The sequence below is a fragment of the Dermacentor variabilis genome, chromosome 4 (genome assembly GCF_050947875.1).
Source record: "Dermacentor variabilis isolate Ectoservices chromosome 4, ASM5094787v1, whole genome shotgun sequence".
NCBI classification, from domain to species: Eukaryota; Metazoa; Arthropoda; class Arachnida; order Ixodida; family Ixodidae; genus Dermacentor; species Dermacentor variabilis.
In genome coordinates this window covers 801,841-824,367 of record NC_134571.1, presented here as the reverse complement: position 1 = coordinate 824,367, position 22,527 = coordinate 801,841, and the positions used below count along the sequence as shown (strand labels likewise).

At 45.5% G+C, this 22,527-nt stretch overlaps 1 protein-coding gene across 5 annotated transcripts in view; it reads left to right on the top strand.

Annotated features, from left to right (window-relative positions):
* tweek (transmembrane protein KIAA1109 homolog tweek) overlaps nucleotides 1-22,527 on the top strand; it is a 703,556-nt gene that overhangs the window by 243,692 nt on the left and 437,337 nt on the right. For all 5 annotated transcript variants that reach the window (XM_075687924.1, XM_075687922.1, XM_075687923.1 and 2 more), the window contains exons 21-22: nucleotides 11,996-12,320; nucleotides 12,548-12,649. In XM_075687924.1, coding sequence (XP_075544039.1) covers nucleotides 11,996-12,320; nucleotides 12,548-12,649 — 427 coding nt within the window. The remainder of the gene's footprint in view (nucleotides 1-11,995; nucleotides 12,321-12,547; nucleotides 12,650-22,527) is intronic.

Genomic DNA, 22,527 nt, shown 5'->3' with positions numbered 1-22,527 from the left:
CAAAATGCAGCCGGTGTTACGCTTGAGGACTTTTGAACACTATTGGAAGCCTATCTTAATAGTACCTTTATTTGCTTTGACAAACAGCTTTTCTTACAATAACGCGGTATGTGCATCGGTTTGTGTATTGCGCCTCAGTTAATAACTCGGTTAATAACATTATACCATTGTCTCTTATGCACTCTGTTTGCGTAGACCATCTTCAAGTGGCTTGCCGTGCCTCAAATATGTCAGCCTGTGAAAGGCAGCTTCAAGTCACAATAAATCAACTTACACAACCTCACAACAGTGCATCTTCTACATCATAGAAGCGCAGGTTCCAAGGGTTAAAGGCGCCGACCGATGCACTGTTATGGGGTTTGCACTCGAAGCTGGTAATTTTCCTTCTTTCTGCTCTGCAATAGGGGGAAAAAGAGTTCCATTCGGGGAATTCTTCATCACGGTAACCGTAACATCTAACAAAAATGGTTTTCGTTTTTCCACACAGAAAGCAGTTACTGTTTTGTTCTCTCAGAAACGAGGGCTACACAACGATCCAGTCTTAAAATTGAATGACGCCAGACTTCCGTTCAAACAAGATCACAAGTTTTTAGGAGTAGCCTTTGGACACCAAACTAAACTTCTTAGCTCATATAAAAACACTAAAGATTAAAGCAAATAAAGCATTGAATATCCTAAAAGTTTTATCTTATAAGCGCTTGGGTTATGACTGAATGTGTCTTTTACATATCTACCACTCTCCTGTGTGCAGCATTCTAGACTAAGGCTGCGTGGCTTATGGCTCAGTCAAACAGTCTTACATTCAATGACTTGATCCAGTACATAACCTTGGACTGGGACTGGCAAGTGGTGCCTACAGAACATCACCTGTCCCAAAAGTTTATACGTTGAGTGTAATGAACCTTCCTTACAGCAGCACAGAGCGTTACTCACTTTTTTCTACGTGCTCAGTGTTCAGTCCTCACCACAACAAATATGCTATAACATCGTCGTACAGTGCAACTCATGCCTACACTACACAAATAAACCGAACATAATTAGGCAACTTGTCCGGAGATATGAGGAATACTGTCGGGAGTATGACATTCCTCAAGGAGTCCTCCAGGTTGCCAAAAAACCATAACCACTGCCACCATGGTACTATTTCACACAGTTATGTGACTGGACATTAACACTTTTAAAGAAAAGAGACACACCACATGAACACATTTTACAAGAATTCTGTGCTCTTCAGGACAAATAACAAAATAACATGAAATTTTACACTGATGGCTCTAAAACAAAAGAACACGTGAGTGCAGAAGCCGTAACGGAAAATTGGGAACCAAGTATTCATTTACCAAAACATGCCTCTGTTATCACTGCTGAAGTTTATGCTGTATGGGTGGTAGTTAAAAACATTATCACTGACAAACACAAAAATGCAGTTATATACACCAATTCCTTAAGTACACTGAAGGCTCTACATCTGAAATCTGAGTATGAACCCCTACTGGGGCATATTCTAAACATGGTGGCGCTAAACAAATATGGGACATCTATTCATTTCTGCTGGGTCCCAAGCCATGTTACAATACCGGGTAATGAAGCAGCTTATAGATGTGCTTCGATAGCAGCATACAATGACATAAAAAAAGCAACACTTCCATATAAAAATAGTATCCATGTGATTAGGAAGGCCTTAACGTGAAAGTGGCAACACAAATAGGACCATTGTGCTGACAATGAGCTACATCTCACTAAACCCGTACTTGGTGAGTGGCAGTCGTGTAAACACCAGGAGCGGTTCATTGAAGTAGTTTTATTCCAACTATGCCATTGGGCACACACCTCACACACAATTATTTACTTACAAAAGACGACGCACCAACATGCGAGGAATGCCAAGAACCACTAACAGTTATGCAAATATTACTCACATGCACACATATATAAGTACACAGACGAAACCTTTTGCACAACTTATATCAACTACACGTACCGTTACACCCTGCTTTAATTTTAGGAGATGATCTTCTAGTCCCATTACCTGACCTGCGTAAATTTCTAGACTACACTGGCTCTTTACATAAAATAAAGATTAACACAGCCTTTTTCTTCCTAGATTGATTTTAAAACATCTTGTTTTTGGCGCAGCATAGCCTTAGCCGATTTTGCACCACTAAACCACATTTAACAAACAAACAAAACATGCTCCATTGTTTTCCTAGCTTTACCGCAGCCAGCACATGCTTCTTCCTCGTTGTATCTCGCTTTATAAGTGTGTTCTAAGGCATCCTGATCTCACTTCGAAAAGTAGGACCTTCCCTTTGACTTAAGAAAAGCTTACTTTGCTGATTTCGTTTTTTCCTCTGAAGTAGTTTCTTTTCCATTTCTGCCACCCATTAAATTATCTCAGCCTCTCTGACTTTCCGCTTGGCATTCTTTGTTGCCATATTGCTCACCATATCAGTTGCGCACTTGCTGGTAATCTTCCTAGTTCTTTTCCTGCACTGTGAGTCAATGTTCCTCCTGTACAAATATCTGAACACTCTCCCATCCCATGCTGTAGTGGCACTGCCTGGTGACATCTGGTGACAAAAGGAGCCTCAGCCACGGGCCCTCCCTGAACATGCTACCCCTGTCCGGTACACTGTAGCCGCACCAGCGAGTTTTTGCACGCTTTGTTATCCATCTTGCATTGCTTAAAGGGTTCAAATGCTTAGAATTTAAAGTTGCCTTGTTATAAAGGAGCAGTACCTTCACGAACAAAAATAATGCTGCAGTAGTAGTCTGAACAGACATTTTTAAAACAATGTTTCGTATGGAAGTTAGCGTTACGTTGAGAGCAAATATAAACACAGCTTGACATGGCAAAAGAAAAAAAATATTGCGGCAAGACCCATCTACCAATGACTGTCAACGGTAATGTGTCAGCATCGAATCAATATAGTGACAACGAATTGCCACCATCAAAACGAGTTATGTATGAAGTGTTTACTGCAGTGGGATTTCTCTTTTGCCTGTTCCTAAGGACACTCAGTGCTATCTAGCACCACTGCCGGAAAGCCTGCGCGTGGACTCCCAAATGGTACTCCCAAATGGTGTTCGCATGGTACGTCGGTGCATGCGAACACTGAGAAATGGGTCATGCGGCAACCATGCTGTTTTCATGCTTCTTTTCGGACACAATGCGTCATCTAGTGGCACTGCCAAGAAGTCTACGCATGGCCTCCGAGACAAGAAGCGTGGCGCCGGTGCCTGTGAATGCTAAGAATTGTTCCTTCGCTTGCTGCACACCCAGAGGTGCATCCTCCGTGACCCATGTTGGCGAGAGGTTCATTGAAGAGTGGCACACACAGGGTCCATTATGAAAATAATGCACATGATTTTATTATGACACGACTATCCACGGCAGTGTGGTAAAACCGGTCAGGAAATGCGGCAAGGATTCTGCCCTGCCAATGCAGCGGGTCGCCAGTTTACTCCGAGCAGTGTGAGCGGAGGTCTGCATGAAGCTTGTGCCGAAAGTGTTGACGGAAGATCAGAAAGAACTTCGAGTTTTGCACTGTCAAGAATTGTTGGATATGATTCAATATGAGCCGGGCTTTCTTAACTCTGTTATAACCAGAGATGAATCCTGGATGTTCAAGTACAACCCAGAATCGAAAAGACAGAGCAGCGAGTAACATACAAAATCATCCCCCCGCCCCAAGAAAGCGCAAATGGGCAAGTCTCGCATCAAAACGATGCTCATTGTCTTCTTTGACGCCCGAGAAATTGTCCATGTTGAGTTTGTACCAAAGGGAGAAACTGTCACCTCAGCCTTTTACCTGAAGGTACTCAAGAGATTTACGCACCGGGTCATGTGCGTGAGGGATGACATCAAAGACACGGTCAAGCTCCAGCATGACAATGACCCCAGCCACACGTCCTTCATCGTTACCAACTTCCTGGCCCGGAGCAACACCCCGGTAGTTCCCCATCCCCATTACAGTCCCAACTTGGCTCCGTGCGACTTTTCTTTGTTTCCCCGAGTGAAGAGAGCACTGAAAGGAAAGCATTGGGAGACTGTGGAAAACATCCAAAAGCATGTTACAGTGTTCCTGAGAGACATTCCTGTTGAGGACTTTCAGGGTACCTTCCAGACGTAGCAGCCACGTCTCCGCAAATGTTTTGATGCAGGGGGAGAGTATTTTGAAGAATTTCAACCATTTGTACAGGTCCGGTCAATATTTTTCCCAGAAAATGTGCATTACTTTCATAAGGGACCCTGTAACTAGTGGATTGGTGACCCACAGATTGGTGACCCAGACAACTGAGCCCAGCCATGCCAGTGTCAGTGCACCGATTCTACCGAGGTGAGAGTGACGTGGCCTCACACGACCTCACGCGCTTGTAGGGTGTGCGGGAATTCTACATCGACAGGCTGTACATTTGGTTCATCCAGCTGGACAGCCACTTCCATCTCAACAAGGTTCCAGGCTCTGGTTGCCAATGCCCACCACTGACTTCTACGAGGACTTGCAGGCAGTTGTCCTTGTTGGCTACTTCACCTTGAGTGCTCAGTCACAACAGCTCTCGCCATTTGAACTGTTGCGTCATTCTGCGTCTTCACGTCCAACATCGCCTACATCCACCTGTGCGATCTACGGCACATGCCGGCCCCAGCATCAAACTCATACTCAGTCCGTGAGCCTCCACCCCATCTCGAAGGCGGCTGTGAGATGACTCTATCCAAAGAATTCACTTGGCCAAATGCAAGTGCTTTCAGCTACTCTGTGACCCGCCGCTCTCCTTCCTTGGGTCGTTCGCACAGGCTATCCACTTTCTGTTGATGGGCACTTCACTCATTACCAATTCAGAGGCTCTCCCACCGGCTCCACTATGCACAAATGTCACGATGCCTTCAGTGATCACTGCAGCCCTAATGCTATCAGCATTTGAGATTTCACCACAAGCAGCAGCAGGTGAGCCTTCCAATGTTCTGTACTTGTGCCTTCTGCGGATGCATGGTCTACTGAAGCTTTGTAGGAGCAGTGCTGCCATCTGGTCGCTTCAGCTCGAGAATCACTTCTACATCAATAACGTGAGTGACCAACACTTGCGCTATCTCCACAGAAGTTGTAAGCTGCCAGACGGTCTTCTTTCAGAGCTCCGACTTCGACCACACACGGGTATCTACTAGAACTTGCGGCAGGTCATGATTTCGCGCTACGGCATCACTGTGACTGTGCCTCGCTCACAACCTATGCTACCGGTGCTGCCTGGTAAATCTCTCGGATTCCGTGAACTTGACGCTACCAACGACAATAGCATCTGCTCTCCGTAGCCCCTCAATGGCCTGAACTCTCGGCACGCGTCAACAACCAGCCAATAAGCCTCAATTCTGCTTGTTGAGTCACACCGCATTAGGTGCATAGACATCGACAATGCAAAACTTACCTGGATTTCTTAATGGACGCTACAGATTGTCACTCATGCATATAGTCTCGCAGTTTCTGTTTTCTTTTTATATGCACACCTTTTGCACATATTTTCTTTTTGCAGTCGTGGTAGCTGCAGCTCCTGTGATCCCGCGGCACCATAACTGACTGGCCTAAATAAACTGTGGCCACGGCGCTACCTCTTTGCGCCGCCTCCCACATACACATTGCTACATACTCAGTGACCAAAGTTGGTCTGATGGTTGGTTTCGAATCCTGTTATCTCAGCACAGCTGCCCGATGTGCTACCCATTGCTGCTGACTACCCATTGAAGCAGGGCATAAAACCGGTTAAATACAAACGTACATAGATACATACATAGATAGCCCCTGGAAAGTGCATGAAGCGGCCTAAGAATGTTAATGCATTAACAATAGCCACTTGCAGCAGTGGCCCACTCAGAGTGAGACCACGTTTGGTTTCGAACCCTGTTCCCTCAGCCTAGACCAACTTGCACCTGTCCAGTGCTCCAAATCTGTGTCAAAGAGTTTTGTTGAACAGTGGTGATGCCTACCCAGTCCCGTGTCTACTGTGACCCATGTCGTCATGAAAGAGGTTCGTTGAGGAGCAGCACATGTTTAAAAATAGCCATGTACTCATTGACATAAGTTGGTGCCATGCTTTACTTGGAACTACATTACCTCAGCACAGCAGCCTGATGCACTACCCATTCGACCACAATCTGCCCAGTGACCCAAGTAGGCAGGAAAACAGTTATGTACCAATGCACTGTAATGAAGAAGAAGAGCACAAGAACAAGGCCAGCCAGATCGTCTCTTCCATGCCTGCTGTGCAACCAGTGGGCCAGCCGGATCGCCAGTGCTTAGCACGAGTGTGAGCCGTTCGGGCAACCAGCTGTTCCTGCTCTGCGTCACCTGCCTTTTCGGTTACGAACAGACATTGCCCTCGGAACTGTTCAGTACACCCATTACAATTGGTGGAAGGTGCGGGGTATTCAAGAACATCTACGCCCTGTAACTCCGGTCTCGGACTCTGCCTCCCGTCATACCTGACTCTCCCCAGCCGACGTCGCCGCCACCCCTCGTTGCCTGCTCTGGCGCGTTCCCGCAACGCCATCCAGCGGTTTTCAGTGGTATGAACAGGACGTCAATGACTGGTTGTCTACGTACGAATGGGTGAGCTTGCACAATTGATGGGATGATACTGCCAAATTAAATGCCGTCATATTCTACCTTGCGGGAGTGGCTCACCTGTGGTTTAAAAATCACGAAGCCGACTTTCAGTCCTGGTCCGCGTTCAAGACCAGTTTCGCTGCAGTTTTCGGTCGCCCTGCTGTCCACAAGTTGCGCATTGAGCAGCGGTTACGAGAGCGAGCGCAACAACCCGGTCAAACATTCACCTGTTATGTCGAAGAGGTTCTCGACCTATGCAAACGTGTGGATGCTTCTATGCCCTAAAATGACAAATTGAAGCACATTTTGAAGGGCATCGCCGATGACATTTTCTAAATGTTGGTCGCCAAGAGTCCGCGCACCGTAGCAGAGCTCATAAACTTGTGCCAAAGCTACGACGAGTTGAGGAGGCAGCGCGAGTTGACCAGGCACCCCTCAGTGGCTGACGAGGCCCTCTCTTCCATGACAGCCTTCTCTGATCGCTCCCCCTTGCTCACACAAATGTATGTAGATAGCCCCCCAAAAAGTGAGGGAAGTACCCAAAGAATGCTAATGCATTAACACAGAAATAATTTTTCGCAGTAAGGGCACGAGAGAACGAGATTCAGGAGCACTCGATCCACGACATTAGTTGCATCGGTCTCTGTTTAGCCTCTGTGTTTTACTTTATTTGCTCATTTTGTTGTCTCCACTGCTGAAAACAAACAACCTTAGGTATTTGCTGGCTTTGCCACGGATCATTTTACTTTACTTATAGCAGCAAATGGCTGTGGGAGGACACCACAGAACAAGGATGAAAGTAGCAGCTATAGGTGTCGCCACACTCTTGGGCAAGAAGCTTCGTTTTACCGCAGCATCACCAAGATGGAGGATAACGCTTTTTTTCATTTACTTATTTATTTATTTTATTTACAGGACACTGCCGGCCTTAGTCTTAGGCCTTGGGCAGGAGTGGACAGTGCGATATACAGATGAACAAAACAAAAATTAACAGCAAAAATCATTACAAGAATTCAATACATTGCAATAGACATATTCCCTGATCCACACAAGCCGTACAGAGCATTCCAACGAAAAAAGCATCACAATATTTCAATATATTTTAAAATACGGATATTCGCTGAACCGCAAAAGCTGTACAGAGCATATTGATAACAACGCGATATTGATAACGAGGAGTCGCATTCATAGTGGTATGCTGAAAGACATCGCGCATGCTCGGTAGGTTGAGCAGCAAGAAATCTACAAATAGTAATGACAAGCAAGCGAAAATAGCACTTCCGTATATTGTAAATCAAAAAGGAAAAAGAAAAATTACATGCATACATACATATACATATAACATTAAGTCTAAATGCTATTCAGCTGGTTGCAGAATGACTGGACGGTCGGGCATTCCACTGTACTCGCAGAGAGCGCGTTCCACTCACCTATCGTCCGAGGAAAAAATGTGTTTTCAAATACGTTTGTCCCGCAAGAAAATTCCTTTATTTTCTTCTGATGATTAGATCATGTTGCACGCCTAGTGACTAAAGTAATGTACATATCCTTATCTATCCCCAGCATATCATGGTAAAGTAAATACATGTATTTCAGACGGTCCCTATATCACCTTAATTTTAATGTTTCCAGGTTAATTGCATTAATAAGAACTGTCGGAGATACGTGCCAGCTATAACAGTTAAACACGAATCTAACAGATTTTCTTTGAATATTTTCCAATTGAGTAATGTTTTTCAGGGTGTACGGGTCCCACACTACCGAGGCGTACTCAAGAATTGGCCTAATATACGTTTTGTACGCTAAAAGATGGATTTCGTGTATGGACTGTCGAAGCGACCTTCTCAAGTAACCAAGCTGGCGCATTGCCTTTTTTGAAATATGAGATATGTGATCGTTCCATCTAAGGTCGGATGAAATTACGAGGCCTAAGTGTTTGTAGCTACTAACCGTAGATATATTATTACCACTGAAACTGTAAGAAAATTTTAAGGGGTGGCGTTCTCGTGTTACTGACATAGCAACCGTTTTCTTTGCATTAATATTCATTTGCCATGTGTCACACCACGCTTCTACCTTGGCTAGTGAAGAATTCAAGCGGACCTGATCATTTACGCTATTAACTTCTTGATATAGTATACAGTCGTCTGCAAATAAACATATTTTCACGTTTACTTCTTTTATTAAGTCATTGACAAAGATTAGAAAGAAAAGAGGCCCGAGGACGGACCCCTGTGGAATGCCTGATCGAACTGGTGCTGATCCAGAACGCGCGCCGTCAATAAACACACTTTGCCGCCTTAACGATAGATACGCTGAAATCCATGAAATCAAAGAATCATTTTTAAGTATTGTTTGTAGCTTTAGCAGCAGTTTAGTGTGAGAGACACGGTCGAATGCTTTTTCGAAATCTATGAATATTAAATCAGTTTGGCCCTGTTTATCTAGAACTGCTGCGAGTTCGTGGACAGTTTCCAGTAGCTGTGTTGTTGTAGACAGTCCCTTCCGAAACCCATGCTGCCTGGGATCAATGATATTGTTGTCATTAAGAAAGACCAAAATATGTTTAAATAATATATGCTCAAGGGTTTTTGCACATGTGGGTCACAATGAAATTGGTCTGTACGAAGTGATAAGCGACCTGTTTTCTGATTTGGGTATTGGGGTAACCTTTGCGTACTTCCAGTCATCCGGAACTTCCGCACGCGATAAAGACTTACTAAATATGATGCACAGATATTTTGAGCACCACTCGGCATATCTCACGAGAAAGGCCATAGGTATGCCGTGCATTCCAGGCGATTTCTTTGTATTCAAATTTAACAAGAGAGATAAAATGCCTTCTTCGGTCACTGAGATATCTGAAATTGGCGGGCAATCAACTGGAAGGTAGCTTGGTTTACGACCGTTGTCATCCGTAAATACCAAACAGAAAAATTGATTGAAAGACTTTGCTATCAAACTTTTATCAGTTACGGTATCCCCGTCGATGCAGAAACTAGACAAGGGTTGCTTTTTCGAAGAAAAATGACGCCAGAACTTTTCCGGGGAAGACAGCAGAAAATTCTTCAAAGATACACTTTGATAGTATTCCTTTGCTTTTTTAATGCTTGCCTTTAGTTGCAGACGTATGTTGGAAAGTTTACTGGCATTGCGCTCTGTGGTACACTGACGTTGCTGTTTTCTTATTCATTTAGCCTTCCGTTCCAACCGCACTATCTCCTTTGTAATCCATGGGCGTGTGCGCTGTTGACTGCTTAGTCTCATTGGGACAAAGTTCCTGACGCATTTTAAGACTAGGTTCCTAAAGAAGCACCACAGCTCGTTCACACAGCACGTGCCCGATTCAGAAAAAAAGTATGAAATCATCCAGCGACCTATCGATGGCGTCCAATTTGTCAGCGTCCTTAGCGCGGCAAAAGTTTGGAACGAGGCACCTTTTTTTCTTGGTTTCAGTCGGACGGCCAAGTTCAACTGTTAAAGATATCAGTTTGTGATCAGATTTTCCGTCAAAAATATGTACTTCGGGATCATGACTTAGCACTGCATTGCTTACAAGGAATAGATCTAAAATTGAAGCTGTATCATTCTTAATGCACATGGGTTCTTTTACTAACTGAGCTAAATCATGGAATACTACGAGGTCGACAAAAGGTTCAGCAGCACTAGAAAAGGGCTCAGGAAAATCGGTACTCCAGTCGATTGAAGGCCTATTGAAATCACCACCCAAGAGGACATTACAAGAATAGCTTTTGCTAGAACAAAGGAATTCGTTAAGCTCGAGAAAGAAGTTATCTTGAGTAGGGGGACGGTACAAGCCTCCTACAATTACAGTGTGCCCATCGAAATATACTTTAATGAGCACGCACTCAATTGCAGGTATATCAGGTAACCTAGACACGAGTAGTGACTGTTGATAAATAATTGCAACACCACCGCCGCGCGAACTTCTATCTTTGCGATGAATTCCGTAACCTGGTGGTGTTACTTCCTCGTCGGAGATATCGGGGTGAAGCCAAGTTTCCGTGATTATAAGAATATGTGGCTTGTGTGTTAAAATGATACTTTCAATATCATCAGCTTTATTAACGATGCTACGTGCATTAAGGTTGATGAAACGGAGCGGCTTTTGGGCATCTGTTTGGGTTCATTGTGACTGGTGTCTTTCTTCAGTTTGTCTGCCTGTGGGAATCCTTCTGTCACTTGTGCCATCCCATCGGAATAGCTCGCCATTAATCCTAATTTTGTTGTACACTAGTTGGACTTTCCCCCCAGTAGCTCTAATTTCGGAGGCGCTATCTCAGAGTTTCTTTCTTTTAAGTCTTGTGGGTGCTGAGAAGTCTTCCGAGACCGAAATATCTTTGTTTTTTAGTTTGAAACAATTCTGTAGTACGGCCATTTTTTCGCGGTGGTCGAAGAGCTTGATTATAACTGGGCGTGGTCTAGTCCCGTGTCTGCGCCCGATCCTATGAAGTCGTTCAGCCGAGGAAACTTGCACACCGAGAACGCTCTTAAACACGCCCTCTAATGCAGCTTGCTTCAGATCATCATGAGTTTCGGCAGCTGTTTCTTTGACCTCAAAAACCAGAAGGTTGTTCCTCCTGGAACGATCTTCTAGATCGACAAATTTCTCCTGCAACCTCTGCACACTTTTCTCAAGGCCAGAGACTTTTTTGCTGACTTCTTTAATAGCCAATGCCGACTCCTCAACCACCTTTAGTTTCATTTCAATTTCATCTAACCGTTTTTCTATTTTTTTCTGACCATTAAGTATTTCGACTAACAGTTCATCAGTCGTAGCCCCAGGTCCAGGATTGGGCTCTACGTCCCCAGAAAGCATTAGAAGAGAGAAGACAAAATCATGAACAACCAAACAGAGCATACAAAGGCTGCATGGGCACGTCAGCTGGATGAAACATCTATCGCTGGATTTAACAGTAGAAGCTTTGTTACTGAGCTGCATGTAAAAAAGCAACGGGTTGGTCATGTTGACTGGCGGCCAGCCGACGAGCCCACTAGAAGGTTCTGGTGGCGGCTGGCTTCTTATATGCGCTCTTGATGATGTCGATAGGTCTGGATGCATTGACGCCCAGCTATCTTCATGGTGTGGCGGCGCGTATGCGCAGTCTCCGTAGAAACCTGCCGTGGTGATGAGCAAGGGCGTTGAATCTTGCAATGCGCTGACCGCTGTCGTGCCGAACAGGAAGAACTGCATGTAGAAAAGCAATGGGTTGGTCATGTTGACTGGCGGCCAGCCGACAAGCCCACTGCTTTGCACTGCCTTGCTTTGCAGCAAGTTGATAGATGGCACATGACATTTTGAATATCCCCTATTGGTGTAGTGGTCACATCATGTAGAGTACAACTGGCAGTTTCCTCATGCACTTCATTTGCAGGCCTGACAGCCGTTCCCGAGAGGCAGCTGATGATGCGACTGATCGTAGACGTAGCAATGGCTCAGCTGTGCGGCGTGCGGTGTCAACAGACTCCACGCACTCCTCGGAAGCATTCTTCTCTGCTGATGAAGATGGGGCTGCTGCTGGGCGTTTACAAGATGACGGTGATCAAAACTCGGACAGGAGGCGCCGGTCATTTTGTGTGCGGGGCTCATCTTCGGCCAGCTCCAGTCTTGACCGGAGACGCCATGCCAAGGAGCAGGACCCTGAGGCAGACTCCAACTCTGTGTCAAGCACATCTTTTCTCTCAGCTGTGTCATCACAGGTTTGATGTCTTCACCTTTGATATTAGGTACCAATTTTGTTTGGGCTTCTACTTCAGGACTTGTTGCTAAAGTTAAACATGGCTCTTAGTAAAATGTGTATAACAAAAGAATTTTATACACAGATCTCATTACAGCTTTGTGCCGTAAACCAAAAAAGAAATGTTTATGTTTAAGGCAATTTGGTCTGCAGGCAGTTTTGATAAAAGTGATCTTGTATGTTCTTCAGGAGGATGTTACCCTTGTGAACCTGCACCATCAAATGGATCGTCCAATAACCGAGTCTCCTCTGCTGATGGCTTGTTATGCAGCCCATTTGTCACAGTACCAGGTATGTCTTCTTAGGCATTGTATACGGAGAACATAGGTTCCACAAAGCATTAGTGTTAGAAAAAAAAAGACAAAAAAAAACAAACAAACACAAAGGTATGAAAGGAAGCTTTGTATTTTACAGTTAAATCTCGATATGATGAAGTTGGTAAAATTTGCAATTTGCTTCGTTAAATTGAAATTTTATTATGATGAAATTTGACTTTTTATGCAAATATGTACAGCTGCCGATAAATCTTTCTTACACGGTAGGGTTGGCAAAATGTTCTGTGTTATCAGTAAATCTGAAAACAAAAGTTTGGATGAGAATAAAAAATCATTTTGTTAAATGATAGAGTCAGCAACGAAAGGTACGGTTTCCAGCCATGTCAACGACACCTTCTCATCAGTGAAGCAAAGCCAGCCACGCTTTCACGTCCACTCAGCCCTCGCAACTGATAGTGTTGTCCACAGTTGAACGATGCTGTCGTGAAACGCACCAGCAGTGAATGTTTCCTCTGCCCCTTGCTTCAATGCGTATCCTAGACTCGAGATTGTGCAACCTTCAGCACTAAATATGTGGCGTGCAATGCTAGCGCAGAGAATGAAGAAGATTCTGTGTTTCTTTTCACACTCGTTTTGTTTCTTATCGCCCTAGTTACAATTGCAGAGCCCAAGAAGTTTCTGAAGGGCTTAAAAAACTACTTTTACTTTTAATCATTCTGCTTCTTTTTTTGGATTATGGGATATCTTGTGGCAATCAAGTATAACAGCTACCTTCTTTATTTTATCGACTGGAGGCTGCTCTGCAGTTGCCGCATGATGAAGTTTTCTGAGCAAGGTTTCAGCAACTGAAATTTGCTGATGCAAGAGATAGCCAGCCTCTGATAGCCTGTCTGACTGGTTATCTGGGCTAGTTGCTAATTTGTATTCTCATGATTTAGTCAGAGTGTTACGGAAGCAGAGGTTAACAATGGCACTTTTTACTAATTTAGAGTGTGCCAAGGGGTAAGGCAGGACAGGCTTATTTTTTAGCCTTGCTCTAAAAACTTTGTTGTCCGCCAACCACAGAGCAGCCTCCAGCGGATACACTGAAGAAGGTAGCTGTTACACTGGATTATCACAAGATATCCCATAATCCGAAAAAACTAGCAGATTGATCAAAGGTACGAGTAGTTTTTTCAGCCCCTTGGAAACTTCTTGGGCTCTGCCATCATTACTACAGCAATAAGAGGCCAAAGGAGTGTGAAAAGACACACAAAATTATGTTCGTTCCCTGCAGTAGCAATGTTGTTGATAGGATTCCCCTCTCTAGTGGTACAATGTAAATTGAGCAGGTGCCTTAATGATAGACTTATAGAACACAATAACAATGTCAAAAATGCGTGTGATGGGTGGCTTGCTATTCATTGTAAATTCTGTAGATGTGAATCATTGTTCAGTTCGTGCACTGTTGTGAGCTTCATGCATGACAAGCTTACAAGATAAATCATTGAGGCTGAAAATATTTTGAGATTAGGTCCTGAGTGCATGAGCATCCCATCCGTTAACCTTTCTGGTAAGGAACTTGTTTTTCTTAGGAGGCAATCATTTGCACATGTGTGGGGAGTTTGTGTGAGCATGTAAAATTGGGCTCTGGAAAATGTACCTCTGTTGGTAGTTCGCACTTTTGTGTCATCTTGTGCTTTTTGTGGTCGCTATACAACCCGGTGATAATGAACCAACAAGCCGAAAATTTCACTGTAATCTGTAAATAAATTTGTTTCCACTCCAGGTGCTGTAATCAAATTGTGAATTTGCATTCATGCATAAAAACATCTGCATAACAGCACTAAATTTTTCACGTATGCAACTAAGGCACATGCTCCCCCTGCCCCCCTTTTTTTCTACTTGTGGCACCTGTCTCAAGGTTTTGTGCAAAGACCACAACTATTAATTTCTATCCAAAACATTGGTATTTGTATTAGCCTAATTATAAGAAATACTGCCACATTTTTCTTACCAAAATATTGACACAATGATGTGGGGCTCCCACATTGTTGGAAGGCGTGCATAAAGGTCAGCACCATGAAAGACGAAATGTGTTAGCTGTATGCTCTTCTTTTGGTATGCCATTAAAGAGACAGGGTCTATTTGCAGTTCAGACGAGGCTACAGCAGCTGAACGAAACCGTCGCAATGTTTATTTATTTATTCAAAAAGCTGCACAGACTCCAGCAGGAGTATTGTGTGAGGGGGGATTGTGCAATATATATTGTTACGATATCATCGAGCGATGCTCAAGGGACGAGCCGCCGCGAGAATGACGACGAAGTGGGTCGGTGCCCTTGGCGCGAGTGAATGTCGGCCTGGCGCTCTGGCTCCAGTCCAGTGTAAATAGCCTGTAAATAGGCTCTTTCGTCTGTGGCTTTCTACACGTAACATTCTGGTGGAGGTCAGCGATCCCCGTCCTCGCCACGGAACTCCGGAGTGGTCGGTACATCGAGCTTGTCACCATGCCTCCCGGTGACGAGCCCGCCTCTGCAACGGCTTCAGCTGGTCCGACTGCTCCAATCGTCACGGTTGCCCAACATCGCGACCCTGGTGTGTTCTCTGGCCTGGAGGGACAGGGCGTTGATGAATGGATCAAGCTATATGAACATGCCAGCGCTAATAACAGGTGGGACCCAACCATTATGCTCGCCAATGTCATTTTTTATCTTGGCGGCACCCCATCGTGGGGGGGGGGGGGTACCAGACGCATGACAACAAGATAAGCAGGTGGGACACTTACAAAGAAAAGCTACGGGAACTGTTCGGTGACCCCATTGGCCACAAGGTTGCCGTGAGAAAGGTTCTTGCGTCTCGTGTTCACACATCTACAGAGCCGTACGTTTCATACATCTTCGACGTCTTGGCTCTATGCCGCAAAGCTGACGATGCTATGTCTGAATCAGATAAAGTGTCCCATGTCCTAAAAGGCATCGCCGACAACGCTTTCAATTTGCTTGTTTTCGGCAACGTCTCGACAATCGACGCCAACATTAAAGAATGCCGTCGCCTTGAACAAGCCAAGAGCCGCCGTATCACACACCACATCATGTGGCTACCCAACACCGCTGCTACGTCGACATGTGAAGGTCGATCGCGTCAGGCCACCACCTGTGACGACGTCACCCGTATTGTTCGCCGTGAGCTCGAGGCCGCCTGTTCGCCAGCTTTCTCCACGACGCCTCCCGATCTGCCAGCAACCACGATTGCCATGATTCAGGCCATAGTCAGACAGGAATTTGCGAACATGGGTCTGAACTCCGTGTGTTCAACATCTCAACCCAGCGTTCCCCAGTTCTCTATCGGCCCTCCTCGTCCCCGACAGCCCTTTTCCGCTACATCTCGCCGCAACTCGTCCGATTGGCGTACCCCTGATGACAGACCAATCTGCTTTCACTGCTGTCGCATCGGCCACATCGCTTGTCACTGGTGCAATCGATGGCCACCGCCTCCTTGGACATATGCCACCACTTATTCCCGCACCTTTGGACCTTCCATTCCCTATACCACCCGCCATGAATCCACTGCCGCTGATGCTCCTGCTCTGAACCTTCAGTACAGTTGCTCGCCCTCACCTCGACGCCATCAGTCTCGTTCGCCCCAACCCCGTCGCTTCTCTTCGCCGCCAATCGCCTCCCAGATCCAGCCGGAAAACTAGGCACTGCAGCTTATGGAGGTGAAGCTGCGTTGTCGACCCTGCCCTCAAATCCTCTGCTCACGTTACCCACGAACCGAAACCTTCTTGACGTTGACGGCTATCCTGTCACGGCACTCATCAATACAGCGGCACATCTTTCTATTATGAGTGCTGCCTTCCGATGACGACTGAACAAGCTCCTCACCCCAGCGTCGGCACGCGTCGTCCGCGTTACGGATGGCGGTACTGTGCTTATCATCGGCATGTGTACGGCACGTGTTAGAATCGCCGGCCGCCACGCTCCTGTACTCTTCACCGTGATTGCTCATTGCCCCCACGACCTCATTCTTGGTCTCGATTTTCTCACCGCGCGTTCTGCTCTTATTGACTGCTCTGCCAGTACCCTTCGCCTTGAGTTGCCGATTCTTGCAGAACCTTCTGACGCACCCCAGTGCCGCCTACGCCCCACCGGCTTTATTCGCCTGCTTCCAAAATCAATAGTCTATATTGAACTCTTGTCTTTCCCACCAGTCGCTGATGGCGAGTACCTCGTCACTCCTCTGCCCGACATCCCACTACAGTATGATGTTACCGTGCCTCACAGTATACTTATTATTACTGCTAACCGCACTTTCATGCCTATCTTTAACTTTGGATTGGCAAAGCAAATTCTACCGCAATCAACGTTCGCCTTGCCAACGTTGATTGTCTCGGCGACCATCACGTGGCAACTTTATTGACCGATGCTTCTTGCGAGCTTAGCAGGCCCATCGTGCCACCTCTGCCGCTGATCCCAAGATACAGAAAATGGTTGCGACGAACTTGTCTTCTGCGCAGGCTGGAGACCTTTTTCAAGTATTATCGTCCTACAGAGATATTTTCGACTTAGACGATTGCCCTTTAGGCCAGACGCTCGCGGTCAAGCATCGGATTCTTACTGGCGATGCTACTCCTATTCACCGACGACCGTATCGAGTTTCTGCGTCAGAACGTCGAGTAATTCAAAGCGAAGTCAACAAAATGCTAGACAAAAACATCATTGAGCCTTCTTCGAGTCCCTGGGCATAACAATATCTTCATAAGTGGGAGCATTACAAAGAATGGAAAAAGATAAAGAGTATATAAGATGTACTGAGGTACGTAAAACAAGGTGACGTTACATAATAGCTAGCGGAAGGCGATATACACTAATGGAATGGATGGTAATTACAAAAGTAATGTAAAGGTATGTTATGGTTTGCATGCTACAGCCGCTTGCATGCCGTGATTAGTTTTATGACGTTGGCAACTTTGCTTGGTTCTGACGATGATGTCACAAAAGTGAATAAAGAGCGGCTGCAGGAAGGGGCTGCGCTTTCTTCAGTTGAGTCAAACTGCATGTCAATGTGTCGTCGCTTCCACGATACAACACTGGCGACAAGGATGGGATCGGTGCGTAGATAACGGAATGCTATCACTCGGAGTTCATCATCGCATATTCACTGTCGGGGGCCAACTGAAGGAAATGGACAACGCCGCCCACCGGAAAGTCTGATGGGCGCCGCCATGGAAGGCTACAATGAGCCATTAGGTTTATCTCGGACGTAGAACTGGGACATGACACTTAACGATTCGACTTCTTTTTGGAAGTCCACAACATAGACAATGCCGACAAGCAGAGGTGAACCTTCCTGAGCTGATGCGGTCCCGCGGCGTTCCAGTTAACCAGAGCCCTTGTGGTGCCCTCCACTGTTGAAGAACACTACGCTCTCTACGAAACTGTCTGCCCTGCAAGAGCATCTTGCCCTGAAACCACCCGAATTGGCAAGGCGTTACGACTTTCATTGCTGAAACCAGGTGCTGGGGGAGTCAGCTTACAGCTACTTTGCAGCCCTTCGGAGCTCAGCGCAGCACTGCAATTTTATGGCCCTCGACACGGCATTGCAGGATCGTTTCATGTTTGGCTTATGCAACGCAAAGGAGAAGAGGCAACTTTTAGCGAAAAAAAAAGGTGATGCTCGCCAGCGTCATGGTTGAGGCCATTGTGGCAGAAGTTGTGGACCGGGAGATTGACTTTCTGCCCCGCTTTAGCATGCTGCAACACAAATAGAGCCAGCGCACCAACTAATAATGGGGGGCAATTATGAAAAGCAGGACGTCACGGAGGAGGACGTTCTACATTTACGAGCTATTGCGGGTACACAGAAGGACCAAAACAGACTGCAGGATGGATACTGCGCTAATTGTGGCGGGTCGCATCAGCGCTGTCTCTGTCATCTCAGAGATTCACAGTGCCGAAATTGCAGAAAAACAGGGCACATTGCCAGGGTATGTCGTTCTACAGGGCGGTTCGATCCATGAGCATACTGGGAAAACGGAAGCAAGAATCAATTCAAGGGCACTGCTTGTGAAGGTAGCTCGTAATGCTATGATGGTGCGCTAGCCTCCATTCATGTGCTGCCGGAACCCGCCAAGAAGAAGGTGTATGTCAGCATCAGCATCGAGGGCGCAGTGTGCCAAATGGAAGTGGACTTGAGGTCGACGTTCTCGCTCATTGCTGATGCCACAGCTACGAAGATTTTTCGTAACGGATGACTACCGAAGCTGCAACCGCTTGATATTGTAACGAGAGATTACCAACGCAACCGCATTTCCATGCACGGAATTAGCTTAGTCAGAGGGACATTCAACCATTTCAATGGGCTACTGAAACTGATAATCATCAAAGGCAAGCACCCGAGCCTGCTCGGTCTGGATTGGTTCTTGACTTTAGGCATCAGTATCACCGCGGTGCAACACATCAGCCAGCCGCCAGCTCCGTGCGAAGACGTACTCAGAGCCGCATCGACTACATATTGCACCACCGGACTGGGGCCAGTTGGGGCACGCCACTGCAACGACAGTGGTCACAAAAATCCCCTTCTTGACGCAGGTCAGTTACCTTCCGAACGCGGCTTGTGTCCGCTCTAGAAATCGCTGTTTTCTTGCGGTGTCGTGCCCCCCTTGTGTTATTGGAACTTGTTGTGGGCTGTTGTGTCAAATGTTATCTCTATATATCAATGCTAACACAATTACTCTGCTCCTGTTGCTGTCGGGCGACATAGAATTAAACCCAGGACCAACTGACGTTTCACCGCCATCCATTGAAACTATTGCAAAGGCTATATCTCGCATAGAAACATCACAAAGCTCTGTTCTGTCCGAACTTTCTCTAATCCAAGCATCACAGAATAGCATCGAGACCCTCGTGACCAGCCTTTCGGCTCGCGTTGATGCCCTGGAGAAGATTGTCCAGTCGACTCAGTCAAACGAAATAGGTTTAAAGGCGGACGTGAATGGTAGCCTTGCAAAACTTTCCACTGAAATCAAAGTTCTTACCGAAAAATGCGATGATGCAGAAAATCGCCGGCGTCGTTCAAACTTACTTTTTTGTGGAATTCAAGACACAAAGGGTGAGACTTGGCTTGAGTCTCAGACAAAAATAGTATCATTCTGCTCTGAGCAACTCGGTTTATCCGTTAGTACAGACGAATTGGAGCGTGCACACCGACTTGGTCATTACCAGCAAGACAAAACTAGGCCTAATATTGTAAAATATGCAAGATTTAAAGATAAATCAAGAATTCTTGCAGTTGCTTCTAGGCTCAAGGGCACGAATTTTTCTATTCGCGAGGACTACTCAGCCAGAGTTCGACAGGCGCGAAGGAAACTTTATCTTCATGGACAACAGAGCGGCAGATCATTTAAACTTCGCTTTGACAAGCTGCTGCTTGATGGCAAACAATTCACGTACAATGCTGAATCTGATTGTATAGTTGAACTGAGGGCATAGCGGTCACTGCGTCTCTCCAGGCATGCGCGCCCCTCTTCTCCCCCCCAAACCTGCCGCGCCTCGATTACTGTCCCTGTTTATCAAAGTATGTCGGTCTTGCTCGCAAACATGCGTAGTTACCTGGCTAAGAAAGACGCCCTAGAATCTATCTTGAAAGACAACAATACTGACCTTGCTATACTTACGGAATCTTGGCTGCATCCAAATATTGCTGACCACGAGCTACTAAATGATAGCCAAACATACGCTGTTCACAGGCTTGACAGGTTGGGGTGCAGGGGAGGCGGCATTTTGATTTTTGTGAAAGAAAGTGTTCCTTCATATGTCACCAAATTGAACTGTCAACATGAAATTTTGTGTGTAAATATATCACTTCGGTCAAGTATGACTGTGATTATTGCTTGTTATCGCGCTCCTGACTGTGATGTTTCTTTCAACCATGAACTAAATTCTGTACTAGCGAATCTTTACTCATGCTTCCCGTCTGCGAATTTTATGCTCTGTGGCGATTTTAATTTTCCGGACATTAACTGGGCAAATCTAGACGCACATAACCAGCAATCCAAAGATTTTCTTGACACAATCTTTACATTCAGCTTTACTTAGATGGTTAATATGGCAACCCGTGGGGAGAACATTCTAGACCTTGTCCTTGTTTCTAACCCCAAAATAATAAAATCGCTATCATCTGTAGCTGGTCTAAGCGACCACAAATTACTGCTATTTAATCTCTGCATCCCAGTTCCTTTCAGACAGCCCTCGACCAAATACATTAGGGACTACAACAAAGCAGATTTTAGCAAAATTAACACTGAACTGAACACTTTTTCACATTTTTTTTGTGAGACTGCTCCTTCTCGTACAGTAGATGAAAACTGGTTGTTATTTAAGAATAAATTATTACAGCTTGTTGAGAGACATGTACCTCTTGTTCGCATTCGCGGTGATTTAGGAAAACCCTGGTTTTCCAACATACTTCGGAGGCTGTCATGAAGGAAAAAACGTCTGTTTCGTGATGCGAAACGCTCTAAATCTTGTTCAAAGTGGGACAGGTACTTCAAATGCCTGCGCAAATACACTAGCACTTTGAGACAATCCAAAAAGAAGTTCTTCCACCACGATTTGCCTAACATCATACGTGTCAACCCCCAAAAATTTTGGAATATTCTGAAACCAAACAATAGCTCCAATAACATTTCCTTGACTTCTCCTGACGGTTCAAACGTGTCGCTTGATCAGCAGTCAGACGTAATGAACTCATATTTTTCTTCTGTTTTCACTCGTGAGCCTGCACTGAAGGACTTTGATTTGCCCATCCACAGTTTTCCCCTCGTGTTTCCCATTACAATTACTTCTCAAGGCATTATGAAACGTATTGATAACCTAAAGATTTCTAGTGCCCCCGGGCCAGATAACATCACTGCTAAGATACTAAAAGGTACGAAAGCAATTTCCAGTCTAATATTACAAATAATTTTTACCCAGTCCATTACTGATAGTTCACTTCCAAATGACTGGAAGATTAGTAAAGTGGTTCCGGCATACAAGTCAGGCAGCCACTCTGATCCTTCCAACTATCGCCCCATTTCCCTAACGAGTATTCCCTGTAAACTCCTAGAACATATAACATATTCGCAAATAGCATGTCATCTCGGTGATCATTCCTTCTTTTTTCACAATCAGCATGGTTTCCGGCCTGGTTTGTCATGCGATACACAGCTTTTTGAATTTATTACTGAACTTCACCTGAATTTAGACTCATCACTTCAAACTGACGTCATATATCTAGACTTCGCCAAAGCATTTGACTGTGTTCCCCATCAGCGGCTTTTGGCCAAACTTTCATGCCTCGGTCTCGACCCTCTCGCACTGTCATGGATCCGTTGCTTTCTTACTAATCGATTCCAGTACACAGCTATCGGAAATCATTGCTCAACCACTGCTAGCGTCATCTGCGTAGTACCACAGGGGTCCGTCCTCGGTCCCCTTCTCTTTCTCATCTTCATAAACGACCTTCTCAACGGCATATCATCCAATATCCGACTTTTTGCAGATGACTGCATAATCTACCGTCGCATTACAGACCCAGCCGGCCATGCAACGCTCCAAAAAGACTTACATTCATTAGAAACCTGGTGTTCCAACTCTTTAATGAAACTTAACATCTCCAAATGTAAAGCTATGCAAGTATCCCGTAAACACTCTAACAAGAATCACTCGTACTTCTTAAACTCGACAGCCCTATCCACCGTTGAGTCGTATCGTTATCTCGGTATTACTATTAATAGCAAGTTGACCTGGTCCGACCATATAACAAAATTGGCTACTGACACTAATAAATCACTTGGTTACGTCAGACGTACCCTTGCGCTGTGCCCCTCATCCACAAGAAAACTAGCTTATGAAACTTTTATTCGAAGTAA